The sequence below is a fragment of the Oncorhynchus tshawytscha genome, linkage group LG20, assembly GCF_018296145.1.
Source record: "Oncorhynchus tshawytscha isolate Ot180627B linkage group LG20, Otsh_v2.0, whole genome shotgun sequence".
Taxonomy (NCBI): Eukaryota; Metazoa; Chordata; class Actinopteri; order Salmoniformes; family Salmonidae; genus Oncorhynchus; species Oncorhynchus tshawytscha.
This window is the reverse complement of record NC_056448.1, coordinates 49,489,166-49,515,026: the sequence shown is the minus strand read 5'-3', so window position 1 is coordinate 49,515,026 and position 25,861 is coordinate 49,489,166. Positions and strand designations below refer to the sequence as shown.

Genomic DNA, 25,861 nt, shown 5'->3' with positions numbered 1-25,861 from the left:
TTGGTTCGCCCAGGGAGCAATACTGGCTAGAACCGCCACTGACCGTTATAGAGCAACTAATATATTGTTCAGTGTTATGTAGTGGCTTTGCTGGCAAGCATCTAAAAAATGGGGAAGCTTGCCCCACCAAGATTTACATGATTAAATCGCCACTGGATAAAACATTGCCTTTATAGAGCTGATATAGGCTATGTTCCCACGGTGGCGCAGGGGACACACTCTTCACGCTGTCCCTCCCAACCCTTGCAGAGGCTGCATTCACGGTAAACGCTGCATATCGGCTCAAACGAAAATTACCTTTACATTTCTTGTGCGCAATCTGTAACTCTTCAGCGACACGAATTGAATACAGATCTACTGACATCGAAATAGTTGTAAAGACAAAACCATTGAACCAAAGAGATTGTATTCATTCATGTGGAAATGTTACTCGTGCAGAATAAATATTGACCCTGAGCTAACTTCCCTAAACTTTCGTCCCAGTCCCATCCAGTCTTTTGTCATCATGTACGTAGCCTAGTCCGCGGCTCTGTTTGAAACACGGAACTACTGTAGGAGGTGAATGGGTAGGGTCGTGATTAGCACATTTCAACACACTCGGGTGGCAGTCCTTGGTGAAGTTTGGCGCCGGGGTCAGATAGTTACACCGAGTCTGGTGGGTGTTGTTGTTTCACCACCTGTTGATTTTTATCGGGACTAATCATGTTGCCATTGGAGACACTGCGTAAACGCATCGAGCCAGTGGTCCTATGTGCCCAAATAGCGAGCGCGTTTTTCGACACCGGCTTGCAGATGGTGGTAAAAGAGCAATGCGCCATTGCGACGGATGCTCTTAATCCAACCCCCACTGAGGACAGCCGGCAGAAAGCTATGTCCAACTTTTACATGATATATAATATGCTGTCCAAGTTCGTTCCGATCCTACCCGCCATTATTTTAGCCAAGGTAAGTCAGCAATTTTTCGATTGGAATTTTAACACCCACAATGTTAAATGTGGAAATGAAATTTGAATCCAAATAGTGTTAAACTAACAAGCCAAAGAGTGTTGTGTACCTCACACCATGAGTGTTGCAAATTCCGATTTAAAAAGTGCTACACAGGATTTTCTTTCTTCATTTTTTCCTATTGTAATTTCAGAAAATGTCCATAATATCTCTAGGGGTTTAAAGTGAAGTGTTTGACAGTATTACTTACCCGACAGTATTGTGATTGGCGGTGATATTCGGGTATTGATTTGTCCGACCAGAGCAGCATCTTTTGTCACACTGGGAAAGCCGTTCTGACTTTGTGGCTGTGTTATCTAGTGAAAATTGCTAATTTCCTGCTTGCTAAAATTCTACTCTGTTCGCTCAATTTCAATACCATACAATGACAGCCTAGTTTTACAATATCACAGGGGTCTGAAACTCCTGGTTTACAGGCCGTATCAGCAAGTCACATTATGATGGCTTGCAAAGTGTTACATATTTCCTATTGGAATCCAGCCAGAGTTAAGATAGCACACAATTGGAACTTTTAAATACGTGCAACTGCAGTTAGAATGACTGCCAAGGTAGGGAAGATCGATAAATGAGACCGCCTAAACCATCTAAACTGGAACAACTATCTCAACAGGTGAAGTAAGTCCAACCACTTACAGATTGGATTCATTTAGAAACGTTTGTTATTTATCTTTTTGTAGTGTAATATTAATGAATCAATCAATGTGCAGAAACATAGATTAAAAATGTTAAAAAATGATTCTATAAAGCAACCTGAAACAAAGTATGCTGGACAATATGATGAGACCCCTCCCATATCTTTTTCACCCAAATAATTAACGGAAATGAACTCAACACAGTCGAGTAACAACAAAACTTAATTTATTCCCTGCAGGTGGTTTTAATTTCAATCCCACTGGTGTTAACCCCACTAGAATCAACACTCAGATATACCACTGGTGTTAACCCCACTAGAATCAACACTCAGATATACCACTGGTGTTAACCCCACTAGAATCAACACTCAGATATACCACTGGTGTTAACCCCACTAGAATCAACACTCAGATATACCACTGGTGTTAACCCCACTAGAATCAACACTCAGATATACCACTGGTGTTGACCCCACTAGAATCAACACTCAGATATACCACTGGTGTTAACCCCACTAGAATCAACACTCAGATATAACACGTTTTGCCTCAACACGAGATTTAAACAGCCACACATTTTCTGTGTAGACTTTGTGTTTCGAAATCCTTGCCAGTCTTTACTTTATACCCTACTGTTGTAACCTACTTAAATTGCTGAAGCAACTAGGCGTATTTTATATACGTCTGAAGAAATGCTTTCACTTATTCATTTGTTAATTCATTAATTTGTTCATCCATCCAAGGTAGGTGACCTGGGGTACCGGAAGATCCCCATCGTGATCCCTCTGGTTGGTTACCTGGTCTCCAGAGTGGTCCTGCTCCTGGTCATAGTGATGGATCTCCCGATACAGGCTATGTTCGGCGGGGTGGTGGTCCACGGACTCAGCGGCGGGTTCTGCTCCTACTGGGCCGGGGTCATGGCCCTGGTGTCGCTCACCTCCACCGAGGAGGACCGCTCTCTCCACATGATGCAAATGGAGCTGGTCTATGGCATAGCTGGACTCATCGGTAGTTTGGTGTCTGGGCACCTCTTCCAGTTGTACAGTGTGGACTTTAAACAGGGGACAGTGTTAGTGAGCCTGAGTGCCTTCCTCTACTTTGTGTGTCTCGTCTACACAATGTTTATCTTTCTAATACCAACTGTCTCGCCAAGCGCACAAGAGCGCAATGAGACCAACGGTATCGACACGCAATATTCCAAGAATATTCTGAACATTCTGCTTCTTTTTGCGGGTGGGATTCTATATGACGTGGCGGTGGGAGGAGGAATGGAGATACTGGTGACCTTTGAGATGAAGGAGCCACTGAACTGGAACGCCACCCAGGTGAGTTGAAATGCATTCCATTTTTTTTTTTTTTTTTTTTGGGGGGTTTAAAATATGTGTGTGTGTGTGTGTGTGTGTGTGGATTTGTAGCCTGAGTGCTGGTCTGTTGTGCCATCATGCCACTTCTGGCCCTATCAAACCAAACATGTTTAACAAGGAGTTGGAAAGATAGCACCAACAGATCCAGGCTAGTGCTGGTCCCAGACGGTAACATTTTAAAACATCCATTAAAACACATTTCCAAACCAGAGCCCTCTATTGCAGAGTTATGAGACAATGACCTATTGTTATAGAGGGCTGTGGTTAAATCAAACACATCAACAGGTAGGTTACGGTAACGCCGCCGGATTCCTGGTCTTCCTGACGAGCTTCCTGGGTGTCATGGTAATGTCCAGATGGGTGAGTGACGTCACCCTCATCATCATCGGCATGGTGTCCTTCGCTGCCGGGATCTACTTCATGGCCTTCGTCACGGCAACATACATGTTCTATCTGGGTAAGAGGAAGTTCATCATGACTGGTTTGATTTCAGATTACAATGTAAAACACAGGGTCCACAGTGAACGACAAGGCTCCTCTTTATTACAGTTAAAACCAGGTAAACACACACACACAGAGAGACAGAGAGAGACACAGCAAGAGAGATACAGAGAGAGAGACACTGAGTCAGAGACACAGAGAGAGATAATATAATAGACAGTAGATCTAGCTGGTCTGTCATAATATAATAGACAGTAGATCTAGCTGGTCTGTCATAATATAATAATAGAAGATCTAGCTGGTCTGTCATAATATAATAGAGACAGTAGATCTAGCTGGTCTGTCATAATATAATAGAGACAGTAGATCTAGCTGGTCTGTCATAATATAATAGAATAGACAGTAGATCTAGCTGGTCTGTCATAATATAATAGAGACAGTAGATCTAGCTGGTCTGTCATAATATAATAGAGACAGTAGATCTAGCTGGTCTGTCATAATATAATAGAGACAGTAGAGATCTAGCTGGTCTGTCATAATATAATAGAGACAGTAGATCTAGCTGGTCTGTCATAATATAATAGAGACAGTAGATCTAGCTGGTCTGTCATAATATAATAGAGACAGTAGATCTAGCTGGTCTGTCATAATATAATAGAACAGTAGATCTAGCTGACTGTCATAATATAATAGAGACAGTAGATCTGGTCTGTCATAATATAATAGAGACAGTAGATCTAGATCTAGCTGGTCTGTCATAATATAATAGAGACAGTAGATCTAGCTGGTCTGTCATAATATAATAGAGAGAGTAGATATCTGGCTGGTCTGTCATAATATAATAGAGCTGGTCTCATAATATAATACAGAGTATATCTAGCTGGTCTGTCATAATATAATAGAGACAGTAGATCTAGCTGGTCTGTCATAATATAATAGAGACAGTAGATCTAGCTGGTCTGTCATAATATAATAGAGACAGTAGATCTAGCTGGTCTGTCATAATATAATAGAGACAGTATATCTAGCTGGTCTGTCATAATATAATAGAGACAGTAGATCTAGCTGGTCTGTCATAATATAATAGAGACAGTAGATCTAGCTCGTCAGTCATAATATAATAGAGACAGTAGATCTAGCGGGTCTGTCATAATATAATATAGACAGTAGATCTAGCGGGTCTGTCATAATATAATAGAGACAGTAGATCTAGCTGGTCTGTCATATATAATAGAGACAGTATATCTAGCTGGTCTGTCATAATATAATAGAGACAGTAGATCTAGCTGGTCTGTCATATTATAATAGAGAGATTAGATCTAGCTGGTCTCTCTTAATATAATAGAGACAGTAGATCTAGCTGGTCTGTCATAATATAATAGAGACAGTAGATCTAGCTGGTCTGTCATAATATAATAGAGACAGTAGATCTAGCTGGTCTGTCATAATATAATAGAGACAGTAGATCTAGCTGGTCTGTCATAATATAATAGAGACAGTAGATCTAGCTGGTCTGTCATTATCAAATAGAGACAGTAGATCTAGCTGGTCTGTCATAATATAATAGACAGTAGATCTAGCTGGTCTGTCATAATATAATAGAGACAGTAGATCTAGCTGGTCTGTCATAATATAATAGAGACAGTAGATCTAGCTGGTCTGTCATAATATAATAGAGACAGTAGATCTAGCTGGTCTGTCATAATATAATAGAGACAGTAGATCTAGCTGGTCTGTCATAATATAATAGAGACAGTAGATCTAGCTGGTCTGTCATAATATAATAGAGACAGTAGATCTAGCTGGTCTGTCATAATATAATAGAGACAGTAGATCTAGCTGGTCTGTCATAATATAATAGACAGTAGATCTAGCTGGTCTGTCATAATATAATAGACAGTAGAGATCTAGCTGGTCTGTCATAATATAATAGAGACAGTAGATCTAGCTGGACTGTCATAATATAATAGAGACAGTAGATCTAGCTGGTCTGTCATAATATAATAGAGACAGTAGATCTAGCTGGTCTGTCATAATATAATAGAGACAGTAGATCTAGCTGGTCTGTCATAATATAATAGAGACAGTAGATCTAGCTGGTCTGTCATAATATAATAGAGACAGTAGATCTAGCTGGTCTGTCATAATATAATAGAGACAGTAGATCTAGCTGGTCTGTCATAATATAATAGAGACAGTAGATCTAGCTGGTCTGTCATAATATAATAGAGACAGTAGATCTAGCTGGTCTGTCATAATATAATAGACAGTAGAGATCTAGCTGGTCTGTCATAATATAATAGAGACAGTAGATCTAGCTGGTCTGTCATAATATAATAGAGTCAGTAGATCTAGCTGGTCTGTCATAATATAATAGAGACAGTAGATCTAGCTGGTCTGTCATAATGTATTAGAAACAGTAGATCTAGCTGGTCTGTCATGATATAATAGAGACAGTAGATCTTGCCTGTGTGTCATAATATAATAGAAGTAGATCTAGCTGGTCTGTCATAATATAATAGAGACAGTAGATCTAGCTGGTCTGTCAAAATATAATAGAGACAGTAGATCTAGATGGTATGTCATAATATAATAGATACAGTAGATCTAGCTGGTCTGTGATAACATAGTAGAGACAGTAGATCTAGCTGGTCTGTCATAATGTATTAGAGACAGTAGATCTAGCTGGTCTGTCATAATATAATAGAGACAGTAGATCTAGCTGGTCTGTCATAATATAATAGAGAATAGACAGTATCTAGCTGGTCTGTCATAATATAATAGAGACAGTAGATCTAGCTGGTCTGTCATAATATAATAGAGACAGTAGATCTAGCTGGTCTGTCATAATATAATAGAGACAGTAGATCTAGCTGGTCTGTCATAATATAATAGAGACAGTAGATCTAGGTCTGTCATAATATAATAGAGACAGTAGATCTAGCTGGTCTGTCATAATATAATAGAGACAGTAGATCTAGCTGGTCTGTCATAATATAATAGAGACAGTAGATCTAGCTGGTCTGTCATAATATAATAGAGACAGTAGATCTAGCTGGTCTGTTCATAATATAATAGAGACAGTAGATCTAGCTGGTCTGTCATAATATAATAGAGACAGTAGATCTAGCTGGTCTGTCATAATATAATAGAGACAGTAGATCTAGCTGGTCTGTCATAATATAATAGAGACAGTAGATCTAGCAGTCATAGATCTAGACAGTAGATCTAGCTGGTCTGTCATAATATAATAGAGACAGTAGATCTAGCTGGTCTGTCATAATATAATAGAGACAGTAGATCTAGCTGGTCTGTCATAATATAATAGAGACAGTAGATCTAGCTGGTCTGTCATAATATAATAGAGACAGTAGATCTAGCTGGTCTGTCATAATATAATAGAGACAGTAGATCTAGCTGGTCTGTCATAATATAATAGAGACAGTAGATCTAGCTGGTCTGTCATAATATAATAGAGACAGTAGATCTAGCTGGTCTGTCATAATATAATAGAGACAGTAGATCTAGCTGGTCTGTCATAATATAATAGAGACAGTAGATCTAGCTGGTCTGTCATAATATAATAGAGACAGTAGATCTAGCTGGTCTGTCATAATAATAGAGACAGTAGATCTAGCTGAGACAGACAGTAGATCTAGCTGGTCTGTCATAATATAATAGAGACAGTAGATCTAGCTGGTCTGTCATAATATAATAGAGACAGTAGATCTAGCTGGTCTGTCATAATATAATAGAGACAGTAGATCTAGCTGGTCTGTCATAATATAATAGAGACAGTAGATCTAGCTGGTCTGTCATAATATAATAGAGACAGTAGATCTAGCTGGTCTGTCATAATATAATAGAGACAGTAGATCTAGCTGGTCTGTCATAATATAATAGAGACAGTAGATCTAGCTGGTCTGTCATAATATAATAGAGACAGTAGATCTAGCTGGTCTGTCATAATATAATAGAGACAGTAGATCTAGCTGGTCTGTCATAATATAATAGAGACAGTAGATCTAGCTGGTCTGTCATAATATAATAGAGACAGTAGATCTAGCTGGTCTGTCATAATATAATAGAGACAGTAGATCTAGCTGGTCTGTCATAATATAATAGAGACAGTAGATCTAGCTGGTCTGTCATAATATAATAGACAGTAGATCTAGCTATGTTATAATAGACAGTAGATCTAGCTGGTCTGTCATAATATAATAGTAGATCTAGCTGGTCTGTCATAATATAATAGACAGTTCTGTAGCCCCCGCCTCTAGTTCTGTAGCCCCCGCCTCTAGTTCTGTAGCCCCCGCCTCTAGTTCTGTAGCCCCCGCCTCTAGTTCTGTAGCCCCCGCCTCTAGTTCTGTAGCCCCCGCCTCTAGTTCTGTAGCCCCCGCCTCTAGTTCTGTAACCCCGCCACTAGTTCTGTAGCCCCCGCCTCTAGTTCTGTAGCCCCCGCCTCTAGTTCTGTAGCCCCCGCCTCTAGTTCTGTAGCCCCCGCCTCTAGTTCTGTAGCCCCCGCCTCTAGTTCTGTAGCCCCCGCCTCTAGTTCTGTAGCCCCCGCCTCTAGTTCTGTAGCCCCCGCCTCTAGTTCTGTAGCCCCGTCTCTAGTTCTGTAGCCCCCGTCTCTAGTTCTGTAGCCCCCGTCTCTAGTTCTGTAGCCCCCGTCTCTAGTTCTGTAGCCCAGTCTCTAGTTCTATAACCCCAGTCTCTAGTTCTAGAGCCCCCCGTCTAGTTCTAGTTCTATAACCCCCGTCTCTAGTTCTATAGCCCCCGCCTCTAGTTCTATAACCCCCGTCTCTAGTTCTATAGTCCCCGTCTAGTTCTATAACCCCCGTCTCTGGTTCTGTAGCACCCGTCTCTAGTTCTGTAGCCCCCGTCTCTAGTTCTAGAGCCCCAGTCTAGTTCTATAACCCCCGTCTCTAGTTCTGTAGCCCCCGTCTCTAGTTCTATAGCCCCGTCTCTAGTTCTATAGCCCCCGTCTCTAGTTCTGTAGCCCCCCGTCTCTAGTTCTGTAGCCCCCGTCTCTAGTTCTGTAGCCCCCGTCTCTAGTTCTGTAGCCCCCGTCTCTAGTTCTGTAGCCCCCGTCTCTAGTTCTATAGCCCCCGTCTAGTTCTATAACCCCGTCTAGTTCTATAACCCCTGTCTCTAGTTCTGTAGCCCCGTCTCTAGTTCTGTAACCCCGCCTCTAGTTCTGTAACCCCGCCTCTAGTTCTGTAGCCCCCGCCTCTAGTTCTGTAGCCCCCGCCTCTAGTTCTGTAGCCCCCGCCTCTAGTTCTGTAGCCCCCGCCTCTAGTTCTGTAGCCCCGCCTCTAGTTCTGTAGCCCCCGCCTCTAGTTCTGTAGCCCCCGCCTCTAGTTCTGTAGCCCCGCCTCTAGTTCTGTAACCCCGCCACTAGTTCTGTAGCCCCCGCCTCTAGTTCTGTAGCCCCCCTCTAGTTCTGTAGCCCCCGCCTCTAGTTCTGTAGCCCCCGCCTCTAGTTCTGTAGCCCCCGCCTCTAGTTCTGTAGCCCCCGCCTCTAGTTCTGTAGCCCCCGCCTCTAGTTCTGTAGCCCCCCCGCCTCTAGTTCTGTAGCCCCCGCCTCTAGTTCTGTAGCCCCGTCTCTAGTTCTGTAGCCCCCGTCTATAGTTCTGTAGCCCCCGTCTCTAGTTCTGTAGCCCCCGTCTCTAGTTCTGTAGCCCCCGTCTCTAGTTCTGTAGCCCCCGTCTCTAGTTCTGTAGCCCCCGTCTCTAGTTCTGTAGCCCAGTCTCTAGTTCTATAACCCCAGTCTCTAGTTCTAGAGCCCCCGTCTAGTTCTAGTTCTATAACCCCCCGTCTCTAGTTCTATAGCCCCCGCCTCTAGTTCTATAACCCCGTCTCTAGTTCTATAGTCCCCGTCTCTAGTTCTATAACCTCCGTCTCTAGTTCTGTAGCCCTGTCTCTAGTTCTATAACCCCGTCTCTAGTTCTAGAGCCCCCCTCTAGTTCTATAACCCCCGTCTCTAGTTCTGTAGCACCCGTCTCTAGTTCTATAGCCCCCGTCTCTAGTTCTAGAGCCCCAGTCTGGTTCTATAACCCCGTCTCTAGTTCTGTAGCCCCCGTCTCTAGTTCTATAGCCCCCGTCTCTAGTTCTATAGCCCCCGTCTCTAGTTCTGTAGCCCCCGTCTCTAGTTCTGTAGCCCCCGTCTCTAGTTCTGTAGCCCCCGTCTCTAGTTCTGTAGCCCCCGTCTCTAGTTCTGTAGCCCCCGTCTCTAGTTCTGTAGCCCCCGTCTCTAGTTCTGTAGCCCCCGTCTCTAGTTCTGTAGCCCCCCGTCTCTAGTTCTATAGCCCCCGTCTCTAGTTCTATAGCCCCGTCTCTAGTTCTATAGCCCCCGTCTCTAGTTCTATAGCCCCCGTCTCTAGTTCTATAGCCCCCGTCTCTAGTTCTATAGCCCCCGTCTCTAGTTCTATAACCCCAGTCTCTAGTTCTTTAGCCCCCCGTCTCTAGTTCTGTAGCCCCCCGTCTCTAGTTCTGTAGCCCCCGTCTCTAGTTCTGTAGCCCCCGTCTCTAGTTCTGTAGCCCCGTCTCTCGTTCTGTAGCCCCCGTCTCTCGTTCTGTAGCCCCCGTCTCTAGTTCTGTAGCCCCCGTCTCTAGTTCTATAGCCCCCGTCTCTAGTTCTATAGCCCCGTCTCTAGTTCTATAGCCCCCGTCTCTAGTTCTATAGCCCCCGTCTCTAGTTCTATAACCCCAGTCTCTAGTTCTTTAGCCCCCGTCTCTAGTTCTGTAGCCCCCGTCTCTAGTTCTGTAGCCCCCCGTCTCTAGTTCTGTAGCCCCCGTCTCTAGTTCTGTAGCCCCCGTCTCTAGTTCTGTAGCCCCGTCTCTCGTTCTGTAGCCCCCGTCTCTCGTTCTGTAGCCCCCGTCTCTCATTCTATAACCCCCTGTCTCTAGTTCTAGAGCCCCCATCTAGTTCTAGTTCTATAACCCCAGTCTCTAGTTCTATAGCCCCCGTCTCTAGTTCTGTAACACCCGTCAAAGCCCCCCGTCTCTAGTTCTGTAGCCCCCGTCTCTAGTTCTGTAGCCCCCGTCTCTAGTTTTGTAGCCCCTGTCTCTAGTTCTGTAGCCCCGTCTCTAGTTATGTAGCCCCGTCTCTAGTTATGTAGCCCCGTCTCTAGTTATGTATCCCCGTCTCTAGTTCTGTAGCCCCCGTCTCTAGTTCTGTAGGCCCCGTCTCTAGTTCTGTAGCCCCCGTCTCTAGTTCTGTAGCCCCCGTCTCTAGTTCTGTAGCCCCCGTCTCTAGTTCTGTAGCCCCCGTCTCTAGTTCTAGTTCTATAACCCCCGCCTCTAGTTCTGTAGCCCCCCGCCTCTAGTTCTGTAGCCCCCGCCTCTAGTTCTGTAGCCCCCGCCTCTAGTTCTGTAACCCCGCCACTAGTTCTGTAGCCCCCGCCTCTAGTTCTGTAGCCCCCGCCTCTAGTTCTGTAGCCCCCGCCTCTAGTTCTGTAGCCCCCGCCTCTAGTTCTGTAGCCCCCGCCTCTAGTTCTGTAGCCCCCGCCTCTAGTTCTGTAGCCCCCGCCTCTAGTTCTGTAGCCCCCGCCTCTAGTTCTGTAGCCCCCGTCTCTAGTTCTGTAGCCCCCCGTCTCTAGTTCTGTAGCCCCCGTCTCTAGTTCTGTAGCCCCCGTCTCTAGTTCTGTAGCCCAGTCTCTAGTTCTATAACCCCAGTCTCTAGTTCTAGAGCCCCCGTCTAGTTCTAGTTCTATAACCCCCGTCTCTAGTTCTATAGCCCCCGCCTCTAGTTCTATAACCCCGTCTCTAGTTCTATAGTCCCCCGTCTAGTTCTATAACCCCCGTCTCTAGTTCTGTAGCACCCGTCTCTAGTTCTGTAGCCCCCGTCTCTAGTTCTAGAGCCCCAGTCTAGTTCTATAACCCCGTCTCTAGTTCTGTAGCCCCCGTCTCTAGTTCTATAGCCCCCGTCTCTAGTTCTATAGCCCCCGTCTCTAGTTCTGTAGCCCCGTCTCTAGTTCTGTAGCCCCCGTCTCTAGTTCTGTAGCCCCCCCGTCTCTAGTTCTGTAGCCCCCGTCTCTAGTTCTGTAGCCCCCGTCTCTAGTTCTATAGCCCCCCCGTCTAGTTCTATAACCCCGTCTAGTTCTATAACCCCTGTCTCTAGTTCTGTAGCCCCGTCTCTAGTTCTGTAACCCCCGCCTCTAGTTCTGTAACCCCCGCCTCTAGTTCTGTAGCCCCCGCCTCTAGTTCTGTAGCCCCCTCTCTAGTTCTGTAGCCCCGCCTCTAGTTCTGTAGCCCCCGCCTCTAGTTCTGTAGCCCCCGCCTCTAGTTCTGTAGCCCCCGCCTCTAGTTCTGTAGCCCCCGCCTCTAGTTCTGTAGCCCCGCCTCTAGTTCTGTAACCCCCGCCACTAGTTCTGTAGCCCCCGCCTCTAGTTCTGTAGCCCCCGCCTCTAGTTCTGTAGCCCCCGCCTCTAGTTCTGTAGCCCCCGCCTCTAGTTCTGTAGCCCCCGCCTCTAGTTCTGTAGCCCCCGCCTCTAGTTCTAGCCCCCGCCTCTAGTTCTGTAGCCCCCGCCTCTAGTTCTGTAGCCCCCGCCTCTAGTTCTGTAGCCCCCGTCTCTAGTTCTGTAGCCCCCTAGTCTATAGTTCTGTAGCCCCCGTCTCTAGTTCTTAGCCCCCGTCTCTAGTTCTGTAGCCCCCGTCTCTAGTTCTGTAGCCCCCCTCTCTAGTTCTGTAGCCCCCGTCTCTAGTTCTGTAGCCCAGTCTCTAGTTCTATAACCCCAGTCTCTAGTTCTAGAGCCCCCGTCTAGTTCTAGTTCTATAACCCCCGTCTCTAGTTCTATAGCCCCCGCCTCTAGTTCTATAACCCCGTCTCTAGTTCTATAGTCCCCGTCTAGTTCTATAACCTCCGTCTCTAGTTCTGTAGCCCTGTCTCTAGTTCTATAACCCCGTCTCTAGTTCTAGAGCCCCCGTCTAGTTCTATAACCCCGTCTCTAGTTCTGTAGCACCCGTCTCTAGTTCTATAGCCCCCGTCTCTAGTTCTAGAGCCCCAGTCTGTTCTATAACCCCCGTCTCTAGTTCTGTAGCCCCCGTCTCTAGTTCTATAGCCCCCGTCTCTAGTTCTATAGCCCCCGTCTCTAGTTCTGTAGCCCCCGTCTCTAGTTCTGTAGCCCCCGTCTCTAGTTCTGTAGCCCCCGTCTCTAGTTCTGTAGCCCCCGTCTCTAGTTCTGTAGCCCCCGTCTCTAGTTCTGTAGCCCCCCCGTCTCTAGTTCTGTAGCCCCCGTCTCTAGTTCTGTAGCCCCCGTCTCTAGTTCTATAGCCCCGTCTCTAGTTCTATAGCCCCCGTCTCTAGTTCTATAGCCCCCGTCTCTAGTTCTATAGCCCCTGTCTCTAGTTCTATAGCCCCCGTCTCTAGTTCTATAGCCCCCGTCTCTAGTTCTATAACCCCAGTCTCTAGTTCTTTAGCCCCCGTCTCTAGTTCTGTAGCCCCCGTCTCTAGTTCTGTAGCCCCCGTCTCTAGTTCTGTAGCCCCCGTCTCTAGTTCTGTAGCCCCGTCTCTCGTTCTGTAGCCCCCGTCTCTCGTTCTGTAGCCCCCGTCTCTAGTTCTGTAGCCCCGTCTCTAGTTCTATAGCCCCCGTCTCTAGTTCTATAGCCCCCGTCTCTAGTTCTATAGCCCCCGTCTCTAGTTCTATAGCCCCCGTCTCTAGTTCTATAACCCCAGTCTCTAGTTCTTTAGCCCCCGTCTCTAGTTCTGTAGCCCCGTCTCTAGTTCTGTAGCCCCCGTCTCTAGTTCTGTAGCCCCCGTCTCTAGTTCTGTAGCCCCCGTCTCTCGTTCTGTAGCCCCCGTCTCTCGTTCTGTAGCCCCCGTCTCTAGTTCTGTAGCCCCCGTCTCTCATTCTATAACCCCGTCTCTAGTTCTAGAGCCCCCATCTAGTTCTAGTTCTATAACCCCAGTCTCTAGTTCTATAGCCCCGTCTCTAGTTCTGTAACACCCTAGTTCAAAGCCCCCGTCTCTAGTTCTGTAGCCCCCGTCTCTAGTTCTGTAGCCCCCGTCTCTAGTTTTGTAGCCCCTGTCTCTAGTTCTGTAGCCCCGTCTCTAGTTATGTAGCCCCCGTCTCTAGTTATGTAGCCCCGTCTCTAGTTAGTTATGTATCCCCGTCTCTAGTTCTGTAGCCCCCGTCTCTAGTTCTGTAGGCCCCGTCTCTAGTTCTGTAGCCCCCCGTCTCTAGTTCTGTAGCCCCCGTCTCTAGTTCTGTAGCCCCGTCTCTAGTTCTGTAGCCCCCGTCTCTAGTTCTAGTTCTATAACCCCCGTCTCTAGTTCTGTAGCCCCCGCCTCTAGTTCTGTAGCCCCGCCTCTAGTTCTGTAGCCCCCGCTCTAGTTCTGTAGCCCCCGTCTCTAGTTCTGTAGCCCCTGTCTCTAGTTCTGTAGCCCCCCGTCTCTAGTTCTGTAGCCCCCGTCTCTAGTTCTGTAGCCCCCGTCTCTAGTTCTGTAGCCCCCGTCTCTAGTTCTGTAGCCCCGTCTCTAGTTCTGTAGGCCCCGTCTCTAGTTCTGTAGCCCCCGTCTCTAGTTCTGTAGCCCCCGTCTCTAGTTCTAGTTCTATAACCCCCCGTCTCTAGTTCTATAGCCCCCGTCTCTAGTTCTATAACCCCGTCTCTAGTTCTGTAGCCCCCGTCTCTAGTTCTGTAGCCCCCTCTCTAGTTCTGTAGCCCCCGTCTCTAGTTCTGTAGCCCCCGTCTCTAGTTCTGTAGCCCCCGTCTCTAGTTCTGTAGCCCCGTCTCTAGTTCTGTAGCCCCCGTCTCTAGTTCTGTAGCCCCCGCCTCTAGTTCTGTAGCCCCGCCTCTAGTTCTGTAGCCCCCGCCTCTAGTTCTGTAGCCCCCGCCTCTAGTTCTGTAGCCCCCGTCTCTAGTTCTGTAGCCCCGTCTCTAGTTCTGTAGCCCCCCTCTAGTTCTGTAGCCCCCGTCTCTAGTTCTGTAGCCCCCGTCTCTAGTTCTGTAGCCCCCGTCTCTAGTTCTGTAGCCCCCCGTCTCTAGTTCTGTAGCCCAGTCTCTAGTTCTATAACCCCAGTCTCTAGTTCTAGAGCCCCCGTCTAGTTCTAGTTCTATAACCCCGTCTCTAGTTCTATAGCCCCGCCTCTAGTTCTATAACCCCGTCTCTAGTTCTATAGTCCCCGTCTCTAGTTCTATAACCTCCGTCTCTAGTTCTGTAGCCCTGTCTCTAGTTCTATAACCCCCGTCTCTAGTTCTAGAGCCCCCTCTAGTTCTATAACCCCCGTCTCTAGTTCTGTAGCACCCGTCTCTAGTTCTATAGCCCCCGTCTCTAGTTCTAGAGCCCCAGTCTCTAGTTCTATAACCCCCGTCTCTAGTTCTGTAGCCCCCGTCTCTAGTTCTATAGCCCCCGTCTCTAGTTCTATAGCCCCCGTCTCTAGTTCTGTAGCCCCCGTCTCTAGTTCTGTAGCCCCGTCTCTAGTTCTGTAGCCCCCGTCTCTAGTTCTGTAGCCCCCGTCTCTAGTTCTGTAGCCCCCGTCTCTAGTTCTGTAGCCCCCGTCTCTAGTTCTGTAGCCCCCGTCTCTAGTTCTGTAGCCCCGTCTCTAGTTCTATAGCCCCCGTCTCTAGTTCTATAGCCCCCGTCTCTAGTTCTATAGCCCCCGTCTCTAGTTCTATAGCCCCTGTCTCTAGTTCTATAGCCCCCGTCTCTAGTTCTATAGCCCCGTCTCTAGTTCTATAACCAAATCAAATCAAATCAAATTTAGTTCTATAGCCCCCGTCTCAGCTGATATCTCAAAGTGCTGTACAGAAACCCAGCCTAAAACCCCAAACAGCAAGCAATGCAGGTGTAGAAGCACGGTGGCTAGTTCTAGAAAGGCCCCTAGTCTCTAGAGAGGAACCAGGCTATGTGGGGTGGCCAGTCCTCTTCTGGCTGTGCCGGGTGGAGATTATAACAGAACATGGCCAAGATGTTCTAATGTTCTAAATGACCAGCATGGTCGAATAATAATAAGGCAGAACAGTTGAACTGGAGCAGCAGCACAGTCAGGTGGAAGTTGAAACTGAGCAGCAGCATGGCCAGGTGGACTGGACAGCAAGGAGTCATCATGTCAGGTAGTCCTGGGGCATGGTCCTCTCAGGTCAGTTGAAACTGGAACAGCCATGGCCAGTGGACTGGGGACTAGTCATCATGTCAGGTAGTCCTGGAGCTCAGGTCCTAGTCAGGTCCTCCGAGAGAGAGAAAGAAAGAGAGAAGGAGAGAATTAGAGAACGCACACTTAGATTCACCAGGACACCGTCAGGAGAAGTCTAGATATAACAAACTGACCCTAGTTCCCCCGACACATAAACTACTGCAGCATAAATACTGGAGGCTGAGACAGGAGGGGTCAGGAGACACTGTGGCCCCATCCGAGGTCAGTTAACCCCACCCACTTTGCCAAAGCACAGCCCCCACACCACTAGAGGGATATCTTAACCCCAGTCTCTAGTTCTTTAGCCCCCGTCTCTAGTTCTGTAGCCCCCGTCTCTAGTTCTGTAGCCCCCGTCTCTAGTTCTGTAGCCCCCGTCTCTAGTTCTGTAGCCCCGTCTCTCTAGTTCTGTAGCCCCGTCTCTCGTTCTGTAGCCCCCGTCTCTAGTTCTGTAGCCCCCGTCTCTAGTTCTATAGCCCCCGTCTCTAGTTCTATAGCCCCCGTCTCTAGTTCTATAGCCCCCATCTCTAGTTCTGTAGCCCCCGTCTCTAGTTCTGTAGCCCCCGTCTCTCGTTCTGTAGCCCCCGTCTCTCGTTCTGTAGCCCCCGTCTCTCGTTCTGTAGCCCCCGTCTCTCATTCTATAACCCCGTCTCTAGTTCTAGAGCCCCCATCTAGTTCTAGTTCTATAACCCCAGTCTCTAGTTCTATAGCCCCCGTCTCTAGTTCTGTAACACCCGTCAAAGCCCCCGTCTCTAGTTCTGTAGCCCCCGTCTCTAGTTCTGTAGCCCCCGTCTCTAGTTTTGTAGCCCCTGTCTCTAGTTCTGTAGCCCCGTCTCTAGTTATGTAGCCCCCGTCTCTAGTTATGTAGCCCCCGTCTCTAGTTATGTATCCCCCCGTCTCTAGTTCTGTAGCCCCCGTCTCTAGTTCTGTAGGCCCCGTCTCTAGTTCTGTAGCCCCCGTCTCTAGTTCTGTAGCCCCCGTCTCTAGTTCTGTAGCCCCCGTCTCTAGTTCTGTAGCCCCGTCTCTAGTTCTAGTTCTATAACCCCGTCTCTAGTTCTGTAGCCCCCGCCTCTAGTTCTGTAGCCCCCGCCTCTAGTTCTGTAGCCCCCGCCTCTAGTTCTGTAGCCCCCCGTCTCTAGTTATGTAGCCCCTGTCTCTAGTTCTGTAGCCCCCGTCTCTAGTTCTGTAGCCCCCGTCTCTAGTTATGTAGCCCCCGTCTCTAGTTATGTATCCCCCCGTCTCTAGTTCTGTAGCCCCCGTCTCTAGTTCTGTAGGCCCCGTCTCTAGTTCTGTAGCCCCCGTCTCTAGTTCTGTAGCCCCCGTCTCTAGTTCTAGTTCTATAACCCCCGTCTCTAGTTCTATAGCCCCGTCTCTAGTTCTATAACCCCGTCTCTAGTTCTGTAGCCCCGTCTCTAGTTCTGTAGCCCCCGTCTCTAGTTCTGTAGCCCCCGTCTCTAGTTCTGTAGCCCCCGTCTCTAGTTCTGTAGCCCCCGTCTCTAGTTCTGTAGCCCCCGTCTCTAGTTCTGTAGCCCCCGTCTCTAGTTCTGTAGCCCCCGTCTCTAGTTCTATAGCCCCGTCTCTAGTTCTATAGCCCCCGTCTCTAGTTCTATAGCCCCCGTCTCTAGTTCTATAGCCCCCGTCTCTAGTTCTATAGCCCCGTCTCTAGTTCTATAGCCCCCGTCTCTAGTTCTATAACCCCAGTCTCTAGTTCTTTAGCCCCCTCCTCTAGTTCTGTAGCCCCCGTCTCTAGTTCTGTAGCCCCCGTCTCTAGTTCTGTAGCCCCCGTCTCTAGTTCTGTAGCCCCCGTCTCTAGTTCTGTAGCCCCCGTCTCTCGTTCTGTAGCCCCCGTCTCTCGTTCTGTAGCCCCCGTCTCTCATTCTATAACCCCCGTCTCCAGTTCTAGAGCCCCCATCTAGTTCTAGTTCTATAACCCCAGTCTCTAGTTCTATAGCCCCCGTCTCTAGTTCTGTAACACCCGTCAAAGCCCCCGTCTCTAGTTCTAGAGCCCCCGTCTCTAGTTCTGTAGCCCCCGTCTCTAGTTCTAGTTCTATAACCCCCGTCTCTAGTTCTATAGCCCCCGCCTCTAGTTCTAGAACCCCGTCTCTAGTTCTATAGCCCCCGTCTCTAGTTCTATAACCCCGTCTCTAGTTCTGTAGCCCCGTCTCTAGTTCTATAACCCCCGTCTCTAGTTCTAGAGCCCCCGTCTCTAGTTCTGTAGCCCCGTCTCTAGTTCTATAGCCCCAGTCTCTAGTTCTAGAGCCCCCGTCTCTAGTTCTATAACCCCGTCTCTAGTTCTGTAGCCCCCCGTCTCTAGTTCTATAGCCCCCGTCTCTAGTTCTATAGCCCCCGTCTCTAGTTCTATAGCCCCCGTCTCTAGTTCTATAGCCCCCGTCTCATAGTTCTATAGCCCCCTGTCTCTAGTTCTATAGCCCCCGTCTCTAGTTCTATAGCCCCCGTCTCTAGTTCTGTAGCCCCCGTCTCTAGTTCTGTAGCCCCCGTCTCTAGTTCTGTAGCCCCCGTCTCTAGTTCTGTAGCCCCCTTCTCTAGTTCTATAATCCCTGTCTAGTTCTAGTTCTATAACCCCAGTGTCTAGTTCTATAGCCCCGTCTCTAGTTCTGTAGCACCCGTCTCTAGTTCTATAGCCCCCGTCTCTAGTTCTGTAGCACCCGTCTCTAGTTCTATAGCCCCCGTCTCTAGTTCTAGAGCCCCGTCTCTAGTTCTAGTTCTATAACCCCCGTCTCTAGTTCTATAACCCCGTCTCTAGTTCTGTAGCCCCGTCTCTAGTTCTCCAGCCCCGTCTCTAGTTCTATAACCCCCGTCTCTAGTTCTGTAGCCCCGTCTCTAGTTCTGTAGCCCCGTCTCTAGTTCTATAACCCCGCCTCTAGTTCTATAGCCCCCGCCTCTAGTTCTATAACCCCCGTCTCTAGTTCTGTAGCCCCGTCTCTAGTTCTCCAGCCCCGTCTCTAGTTCTATAACCCCCGTCTCTAGTTCTAGAGCCCCCGTCTAGTTCTAGTTCTATAACCCCCTTCTCTAGTTCTAGAGCCCCCGTCCCCGTCTCTAGTTCTAGAGCCCCCGTCTCTAGTTCTGTAGCCCCGTCTCTAGTTCTGTAGCCCCCGTCTCTAGTTCTGTAGCCCCCGTCTCTAGTTCTGTAGCCCCGTCTCTAGTTCTGTAGCCCCCGTCTCTAGTTCTGTAGCCCCCGTCTCTAGTTCTGTAGCCCCCGTCTCTAGTTATGTAGCCCCCGTCTCTAGTTCTGTAGCCCCCGTCTCTAGTTCTGTAGCCCCCGTCTCTAGTTCTGTAGCCCCCGTCTCTAGTTCTGTAGCCCCCGTCTCTAGTTCTGTAGCCCCCGTCTCTAGTTCTGTAGCCCCCGTCTCTAGTTCTGTAGCCCCCGTCTCTAGTTCTGTAGCCCCCGCCTCTAGTTCTATAAACCCCATCTCTAGTTCCCTCGCCCCCCTCTCTAGTTCTATAACCCCGTCTCTAGTTCTGTAGCCCCGTCTCTAGTTCTATAACCCCCGTCTCTAGTTCTAGAGCCCCCGTCTAGTTCTGTAACCCCCGTCTCTAGTTCTGTAGCACCCGTTCTAGTTCTATAGCCCCAGTCTCTAGTTCTAGAGCCCCCGTCTAGTTCTATAACCCCCGTCTCTAGTTCTGTAGCCCCCGTCTCTAGTTCTGTAGCCCCGTCTCTAGTTCTGTAGCCCCGTCTCTAGTTCTGTAGCCCCCGTCTCTAGTTCTAGAGCCCCCGTCTCTAGTTCTAGAGCCCCGTCTCTAGTTCTGTAGCCCCCGTCTCTAGTTCTGTAGCCCCCGTCTCTAGTTCTGTAGCCCCGTCTCTAGTTCTATAGCCCCCGTCTCTAGTTCTGTAGCCCCCGTCTCTAGTTCTGTAGCCCCCGTCTCTCGTTCTGTAGCCCCCGTCTCTCGTTCTGTAGCCCCCTCTCTAGTTCTATAATCCCCGTCTAGTTCTAGTTCTATAACCCCAGTCTCTAGTTCTATAGCCCCCGTCTCTAGTTCTGTAGCCCCGTCTCTAGTTCTATAGCCCCGTCTCTAGTTCTGTAGCACCCGTCTCTAGTTATATAGCCCCCGTCTCTAGTTATAGAGCCCCCGTCTCTAGTTCTAGTTCTATAACCCCCGTCTCTAGTTCTATAACCCCCGTCTCTAGTTCTGTAGCCCCGTCTCTAGTTCTCCAGCCCCGTCTCTAGTTCTATAACCCCCGTCTCTAGTTCTGTAGCCCCCGTCTCTAGTTCTGTAGCACCCGTCTCTAGTTCTATAACCCCCGCCTCTAGTTCTATAGCCCCCGCCTCTAGTTCTATAACCCCCGTCTCTAGTTCTGTAGCCCCGTCTCTAGTTCTCCAGCCCCGTCTCTAGTTCTATAACCCCGTCTCTAGTTCTAGAGCCCCCCGTCTCTAGTTCTAGTTCTATAACCCCCGTCTCTAGTTCTAGAGCCCCCAGTTCTAGAGCCCCCGTCTCTAGTTCTAGAGCCCCCGTCTCTAGTTCTAGAGCCCCCGTCTCTCTAGTTCTGTAGCCCCGTCTCTAGTTCTGTAGCCCCCGTCTCTAGTTCTGTAGCCCCCGTCTCTAGTTCTGTATCCCCCGTCTCTAGTTCTGTAGCCCCCGTCTCTAGTTCTAGAGCCCCCCTAGTCTCTAGTTCTAGAGCCCCGTCTCTAGTTCTGTAGCCCCCGTCTCTAGTTCTGTAGCCCCGTCTCTAGTTCTGTAGCCCCCGTCTCTAGTTCTGTAGCCCCGTCTCTAGTTCTGTAGCCCCCGTCTCTAGTTCTGTAGCCCCCGTCTCTAGTTATGTAGCCCCCGTCTCTAGTTATGTAGCCCCCGTCTCTAGTTATGTATCCCCGTCTCTAGTTCTGTAGCCCCCGTCTCTAGTTCTGTAGCCCCCGTCTCTAGTTCTGTAGCCCCCGTCTCTAGTTCTGTAGCCCCCGTCTCTAGTTCTGTAGCCCCCGTCTCTAGTTCTGTAGCCCCCGTCTCTAGTTCTGTAGCCCCCGTCTCTAGTTCTAGTTCTAGCCCCCGTCTCTAGTTCTATAGCCCCCGCCTCTAGTTCTATAACCCCCCGTCTCTAGTTCCCTCGCCCCCGTCTCGTTCTATAACCCCCGTCTCTAGTTCTGTAGCCCCGTCTCTAGTTCTATAACCCCCGTCTCTAGTTCTAGAGCCCCCGTCTCTAGTTCTGTAACCCCCGTCTCTAGTTCTGTAGCCCCGTCTCTAGTTCTATAGCCCCCAGTCTCTAGTTCTAGAGCCCCCGTCCTAGTTCTATAACCCCGTCTCTAGTTCTGTAGCCCCCGTCTCTAGTTCTGTAGCCCCCCGTCTCTAGTTCTGTAGCCCCGTCTCTAGTTCTGTAGCCCCCGTCTCTAGTTCTGTAGCCCCCGTCTCTAGTTCTGTAGCCCCGTCTCTAGTTCTGTAGCCCCGTCTCTAGTTCTAGAGCCCCCGTCTCTAGTTCTAGTTCTAGCCCCCGTCTCTAGTTCTGTAGCCCCCGTCTCTAGTTCTGTAGCCCCCGTCTCTAGTTCTGTAGCCCCCGTCTCTAGTTCTGTAGCCCCCGTCTCTCTGTAGCCCCCGTCTCTAGTTCTGTAGCCCCCGTCTCTAGTTCTATGTAGCCCCGTCTCTAGTTCTGTAGCCCCGTCTCTAGTTCTGTAGCCCCCGTCTCTAGTTCTGTAGCCCCCCGTCTCTAGTTCTGTAGCCCCGTCTCTAGTTCTGTAGCCCCGTCTCTAGTTCTGTAGCCCCGTCTCTAGTTCTGTAGCCCCGTCTCTAGTTCTGTAGCCCCCGTCTCTAGTTCTGTAGCCCCCGTCTCTAGTTCTAGTTCTAGAACCCCGTCTCTAGTTCTATAGCCCCCGCCTCTAGTTCTATAACCCCGTCTCTAGTTCTATAGCCCCCGTCTCTAGTTCTATAACCCCCGTCTCTAGTTCTGTAGCCCCGTCTCTAGTTCTATAACCCCCGTCTCTAGTTCTAGAGCCCCCGTCTAGTTCTGTAACCCCCGTCTCTAGTTCTGTAGCCCCGTCTCTAGTTCTATAGCCCCAGTCTCTAGTTCTAGAGCCCCGTCTCTAGTTCTATAACCCCCGTCTCTAGTTCTGTAGCCCCGTCTCTAGTTCTGTAGCCCCGTCTCTAGTTCTGTAGCCCCGTCTCTAGTTCTGTAGCCCCCGTCTCTAGTTCTGTAGCCCCCGTCTCTAGTTCTGTAGCCCCCGTCTCTAGTTCTGTAGCCCCCGTCTCTAGTTCTGTAGCCCCCGTCTCTAGTTCTATAGCCCCCGTCTCTAGTTCTCCAGCCCCGTCTCTAGTTCTATAACCCCGTCTCTAGTTCTGTAGCCCCGTCTCTAGTTCTGTAGCCCCGTCTCTAGTTCTATAACCCCGCCTCTCTAGTTCTATAGCCCCCGCTCTAGTTCTATAGCCCCCGTCTCTAGTTCTGTAGCCCCGTCTCTAGTTCTCCAGCCCCGTCTCTAGTTCTATAACCCCGTCTCTAGTTCTAGAGCCCCCGTCTTCTAGTTCTATAACCCCCGTCTCTAGTTCTAGAGCCCCCTAGTTCTAGAGCCCCCGTCTCTAGTTCTAGAGCCCCCGTCTCTAGTTCTAGAGCCCCCGTCTCTAGTTCTGTAGCCCCCGTCTCTAGTTCTGTAGCCCCCGTCTCTAGTTCTGTAGCCCCCGTCTCTAGTTATGTAGCCCCGTCTCTAGTTCTGTAGCCCCCGTCTCTAGTTCTAGAGCCCCCGTCTCTAGTTCTAGAGCCCCCGTCTCTAGTTCTGTAGCCCCGTCTCTAGTTCTGTAGCCCCCGTCTCTAGTTCTGTAGCCCCCGTCTCTAGTTCTGTAGCCCCCGTCTCTAGTTCTGTAGCCCCCCGTCTCTAGTTCTGTAGCCCCCGTCTCTAGTTCTGTAGCCCCCGTCTCTAGTTCTGTAGCCCCCGTCTCTAGTTCTGTATCCCCGTCTCTAGTTCTGTAGCCCCCGTCTCTAGTTCTGTAGCCCCCGTCTCTAGTTCTGTAGCCCCGTCTCTAGTTCTGTAGCCCCCGTCTCTAGTTCTGTAGCCCCCGTCTCTAGTTCTGTAGCCCCGTCTCTAGTTCTGTAGCCCCCGTCTCTAGTTCTAGTTCTAGAACCCCGTCTCTAGTTCTATAGCCCCCGCCTCTAGTTCTATAACCCCCGTCTCTAGTTCCCTCGCCCCCGTCTCTAGTTCTATAACCCCGTCTCTAGTTCTGTAGCCCCGTCTCTAGTTCTATAACCCCGTCTCTAGTTCTAGAGCCCCCCTCTAGTTCTGTAACCCCCGTCTCTAGTTCTGTAGCACCCGTCTCTAGTTCTATAGCCCCCGTCTCTAGTTCTAGAGCCCCCGTCTCTAGTTCTATAACCCCCGTCTCTAGTTCTGTAGCCCCCGTCTCTAGTTCTGTAGCCCCCGTCTCTAGTTCTGTAGCCCCGTCTCTAGTTCTGTAGCCCCGTCTCTAGTTCTGTAGCCCCCGTCTCTAGTTCTGTAGCCCCCGTCTCTAGTTCTGTAGCCCCCGTCTCTAGTTCTGTAGCCCCGTCTCTAGTTCTATAGCCCCGTCTCTAGTTCTATAGCCCCGTCTCTAGTTCTGTAGCCCCCGTCTCTAGTTCTATAGCCCCCGTCTCTAGTTCTATAGCCCCCGTCTCTAGTTCTATAGCCCCCGTCTCTAGTTCTATAACCCCAGTCTCTAGTTCTGTAGCCCCCGTCTCTAGTTCTGTAGCCCCCGTCTCTAGTTCTGTAGCCCCCGTCTCTAGTTCTGTAGCCCCCGTCTCTAGTTCTGTAACCCCCGTCTCTAGTTCTGTAGCCCCCGTCTCTAGTTCTATAACCCCGTCTCTAGTTCTAGAGCCCCCATCTAGTTCTAGTTCTATAACCCCAGTCTCTAGTTCTATAGCCCCGTCTCTAGTTCTGTAACCCCGTCAAAGCCCCCGTCTCTAGTTCTAGAGCCCCCGTCTCTAGTTCTGTAGCCCCCGTCTCTAGTTCTGTAGCCCCCGTCTCTAGTTCTGTAGCCCCCGTCTCTAGTTCTGTAGCCCCCGTCTCTAGTTCTGTAGCCCCCGTCTCTAGTTCTGTAGCCCCCGTCTCTAGTTCTGTAGCCCCCTCTCTAGTTCTATAATCCCCGTCTAGTTCTAGTTCTATAACCCCAGTCTCTAGTTCTATAGCCCCCGTCTCTAGTTCTGTAGCACCCGTCTCTAGTTCTATAGCCCCGTCTCTAGTTCTGAGCCCCCGTCTCTAGTTCTAGTTCTATAACCCCGTCTCTAGTTCTATAACCCCCGTCTCTAGTTCTGTAGCCCCGTCTCTAGTTCTCCAGCCCCGTCTCTAGTTCTATAACCCCGTCTCTAGTTCTGTAGCCCCCCGTCTCTAGTTCTGTAGCCCCGTCTCTAGTTCTATAACCCCCGTCTCTAGTTCTATAGCCCCCGCCTCTAGTTCTATAACCCCGTCTCTAGTTCTGTAGCCCCGTCTCTAGTTCTCCAGCCCCGTCTCTAGTTCTATAACCCCGTCTCTAGTTCTAGAGCCCCCGTCTAGTTCTAGTTCTATAACCCCCATCTCTAGTTCTAGAGCCCCCCAGTTCTAGAGCCCCGTCTCTAGTTCTAGAGCCCCCGTCTCTAGTTCTGTAGCCCCCGTCTCTAGTTCTGTAGCCCCCGTCTCTAGTTCTGTAGCCCCCGTCTCTAGTTCTGTAGCCCCGTCTCTAGTTCTGTAGCCCCGTCTCTAGTTCTGTAGCCCCCGTCTCTAGTTCTGTAGCCCCCGTCTCTAGTTCTGTAGCCCCCGTCTCTAGTTCTGTAGCCCCCGTCTCTAGTTCTGTAGCCCCCGTCTCTAGTTCTGTAGCCCCCGTCTCTAGTTCTGTAGCCCCCGTCTCTAGTTCTAGTTCTAGAACCCCCCGTCTCTAGTTCTATAGCCCCCGCCTCTAGTTCTATAACCCCGTCTCTAGTTCCCTAGCCCCCGTCTCTAGTTCTATAACCCCCGTCTCTAGTTCTGTAGCCCCGTCTCTAGTTCTATAACCCCCGTCTCTAGTTCTAGAGCCCCCGTCTCTAGTTCTGTAACCCCGTCTCTAGTTCTGTAGCCCCCGTCTCTAGTTCTGTAGCCCCCGTCTCTAGTTCTGTAGCCCCCGTCTCTAGTTCTGTAGCCCCCGTCTCTATATGTAGCCCCCGTCTCTAGTTCTGTAGCCCCCCCGTCTCTAGTTCTGTAGCCCCCGTCTCTAGTTCTGTAGCCCCCGTCTCTAGTTCTGTAGCCCCCGTCTCTAGTTCTGTAGCCCCCGTCTCTAGTTCTGTAGCCCCCGTCTCTAGTTCTAGAACCCCCCCGTCTCTAGTTCTATAGCCCCCTCTCTAGTTCTATAACCCCCGTCTCTAGTTCTGCCCCCCCGTCTCTAGTTCTATAGCCCCGTCTCTAGTTCTGTAGCCCCGTCTCTAGTTCTATAACCCCGTCTCTAGTTCTAGAGCCCCCGTCTCTAGTTCTGTAACCCCCGTCTCTAGTTCTGTAGCACCCGTCTCTAGTTCTATAGCCCCCGTCTCTAGTTCTGTAACACCCGTCCCCCCGTCTCTAGTTCTAGAGCCCCCGTCTCTAGTTCTGTAGCCCCCGTCTCTAGTTCTGTAGCCCCGTCTCTAGTTCTGTAGCCCGTCTCTAGTTCTGTAGCCCCCGTCTCTAGTTCTGTAGCCCCTGTCTCTAGTTCTGTAGCCCCCGTCTCTAGTTCTGTAGCCCCCGTCTCTAGTTATGTAGCCCCCGTCTCTAGTTCTGTATCCCCGTCTCTAGTTCTGTAGCCCCCGTCTCTAGTTCTGTAGCCCCGTCTCTAGTTCTGTAGCCCCCGTCTCTAGTTCTGTAGCCCCCGTCTCTAGTTCTGTAGCCCCCGTCTCTAGTTCTGTAGCCCCCGTCTCTAGTTCTATAACCCCCGTCTCTAGTTCTATAGCCCCCGCCTCTAGTTCTATAACCCCCGTCTCTAGTTCTATAGCCCCCGTCTCTAGTTCTATAACCCCGTCTCTAGTTCTGTAGCCCCGTCTCTAGTTCTATAACCCCCGTCTCTAGTTCTAGAGCCCCCCGTCTCTAGTTCTGTAACCCCCGTCTCTAGTTCTGTAGCCCCGTCTCTAGTTCTATAGCCCCCGCCAGTCTCTAGTTCTATAGCCCCCGTCTCTAGTTCTATAGCCCCCGTCTCTAGTTCTGTAGCCCCGTCTCTAGTTCTGTAGCCCCCGTCTCTAGTTCTGTAGCCCCCCTCTCTAGTTCTGTAGCCCCCTTCTCTAGTTCTATAATCCCCGTCTCTTCTAGTTCTATAACCCCAGTCTCTAGTTCTATAGCCCCGTCTCTAGTTCTGTAGCACCCGTCTCTAGTTCTATAGCCCCCGTCTCTAGTTCTGTAGCACCCGTCTCTAGTTCTAT

General features: G+C 49.7%; 1 protein-coding gene across 1 annotated transcript in view; it reads left to right on the top strand.

The window, feature by feature from the left end:
* The first annotated feature begins 563 nt into the window (after positions 1-563).
* The window catches only part of LOC121840171 (thymic stromal cotransporter homolog), a 46,469-nt gene continuing 21,171 nt past the window's right edge, over positions 564-25,861 (top strand). The window contains exons 1-3 of the mRNA XM_042302047.1: positions 564-945; positions 2,381-2,962; positions 3,287-3,482. Coding sequence (XP_042157981.1) covers positions 703-945; positions 2,381-2,962; positions 3,287-3,482 — 1,021 coding nt within the window. The 5' untranslated portion in view covers positions 564-702. The remainder of the gene's footprint in view (positions 946-2,380; positions 2,963-3,286; positions 3,483-25,861) is intronic.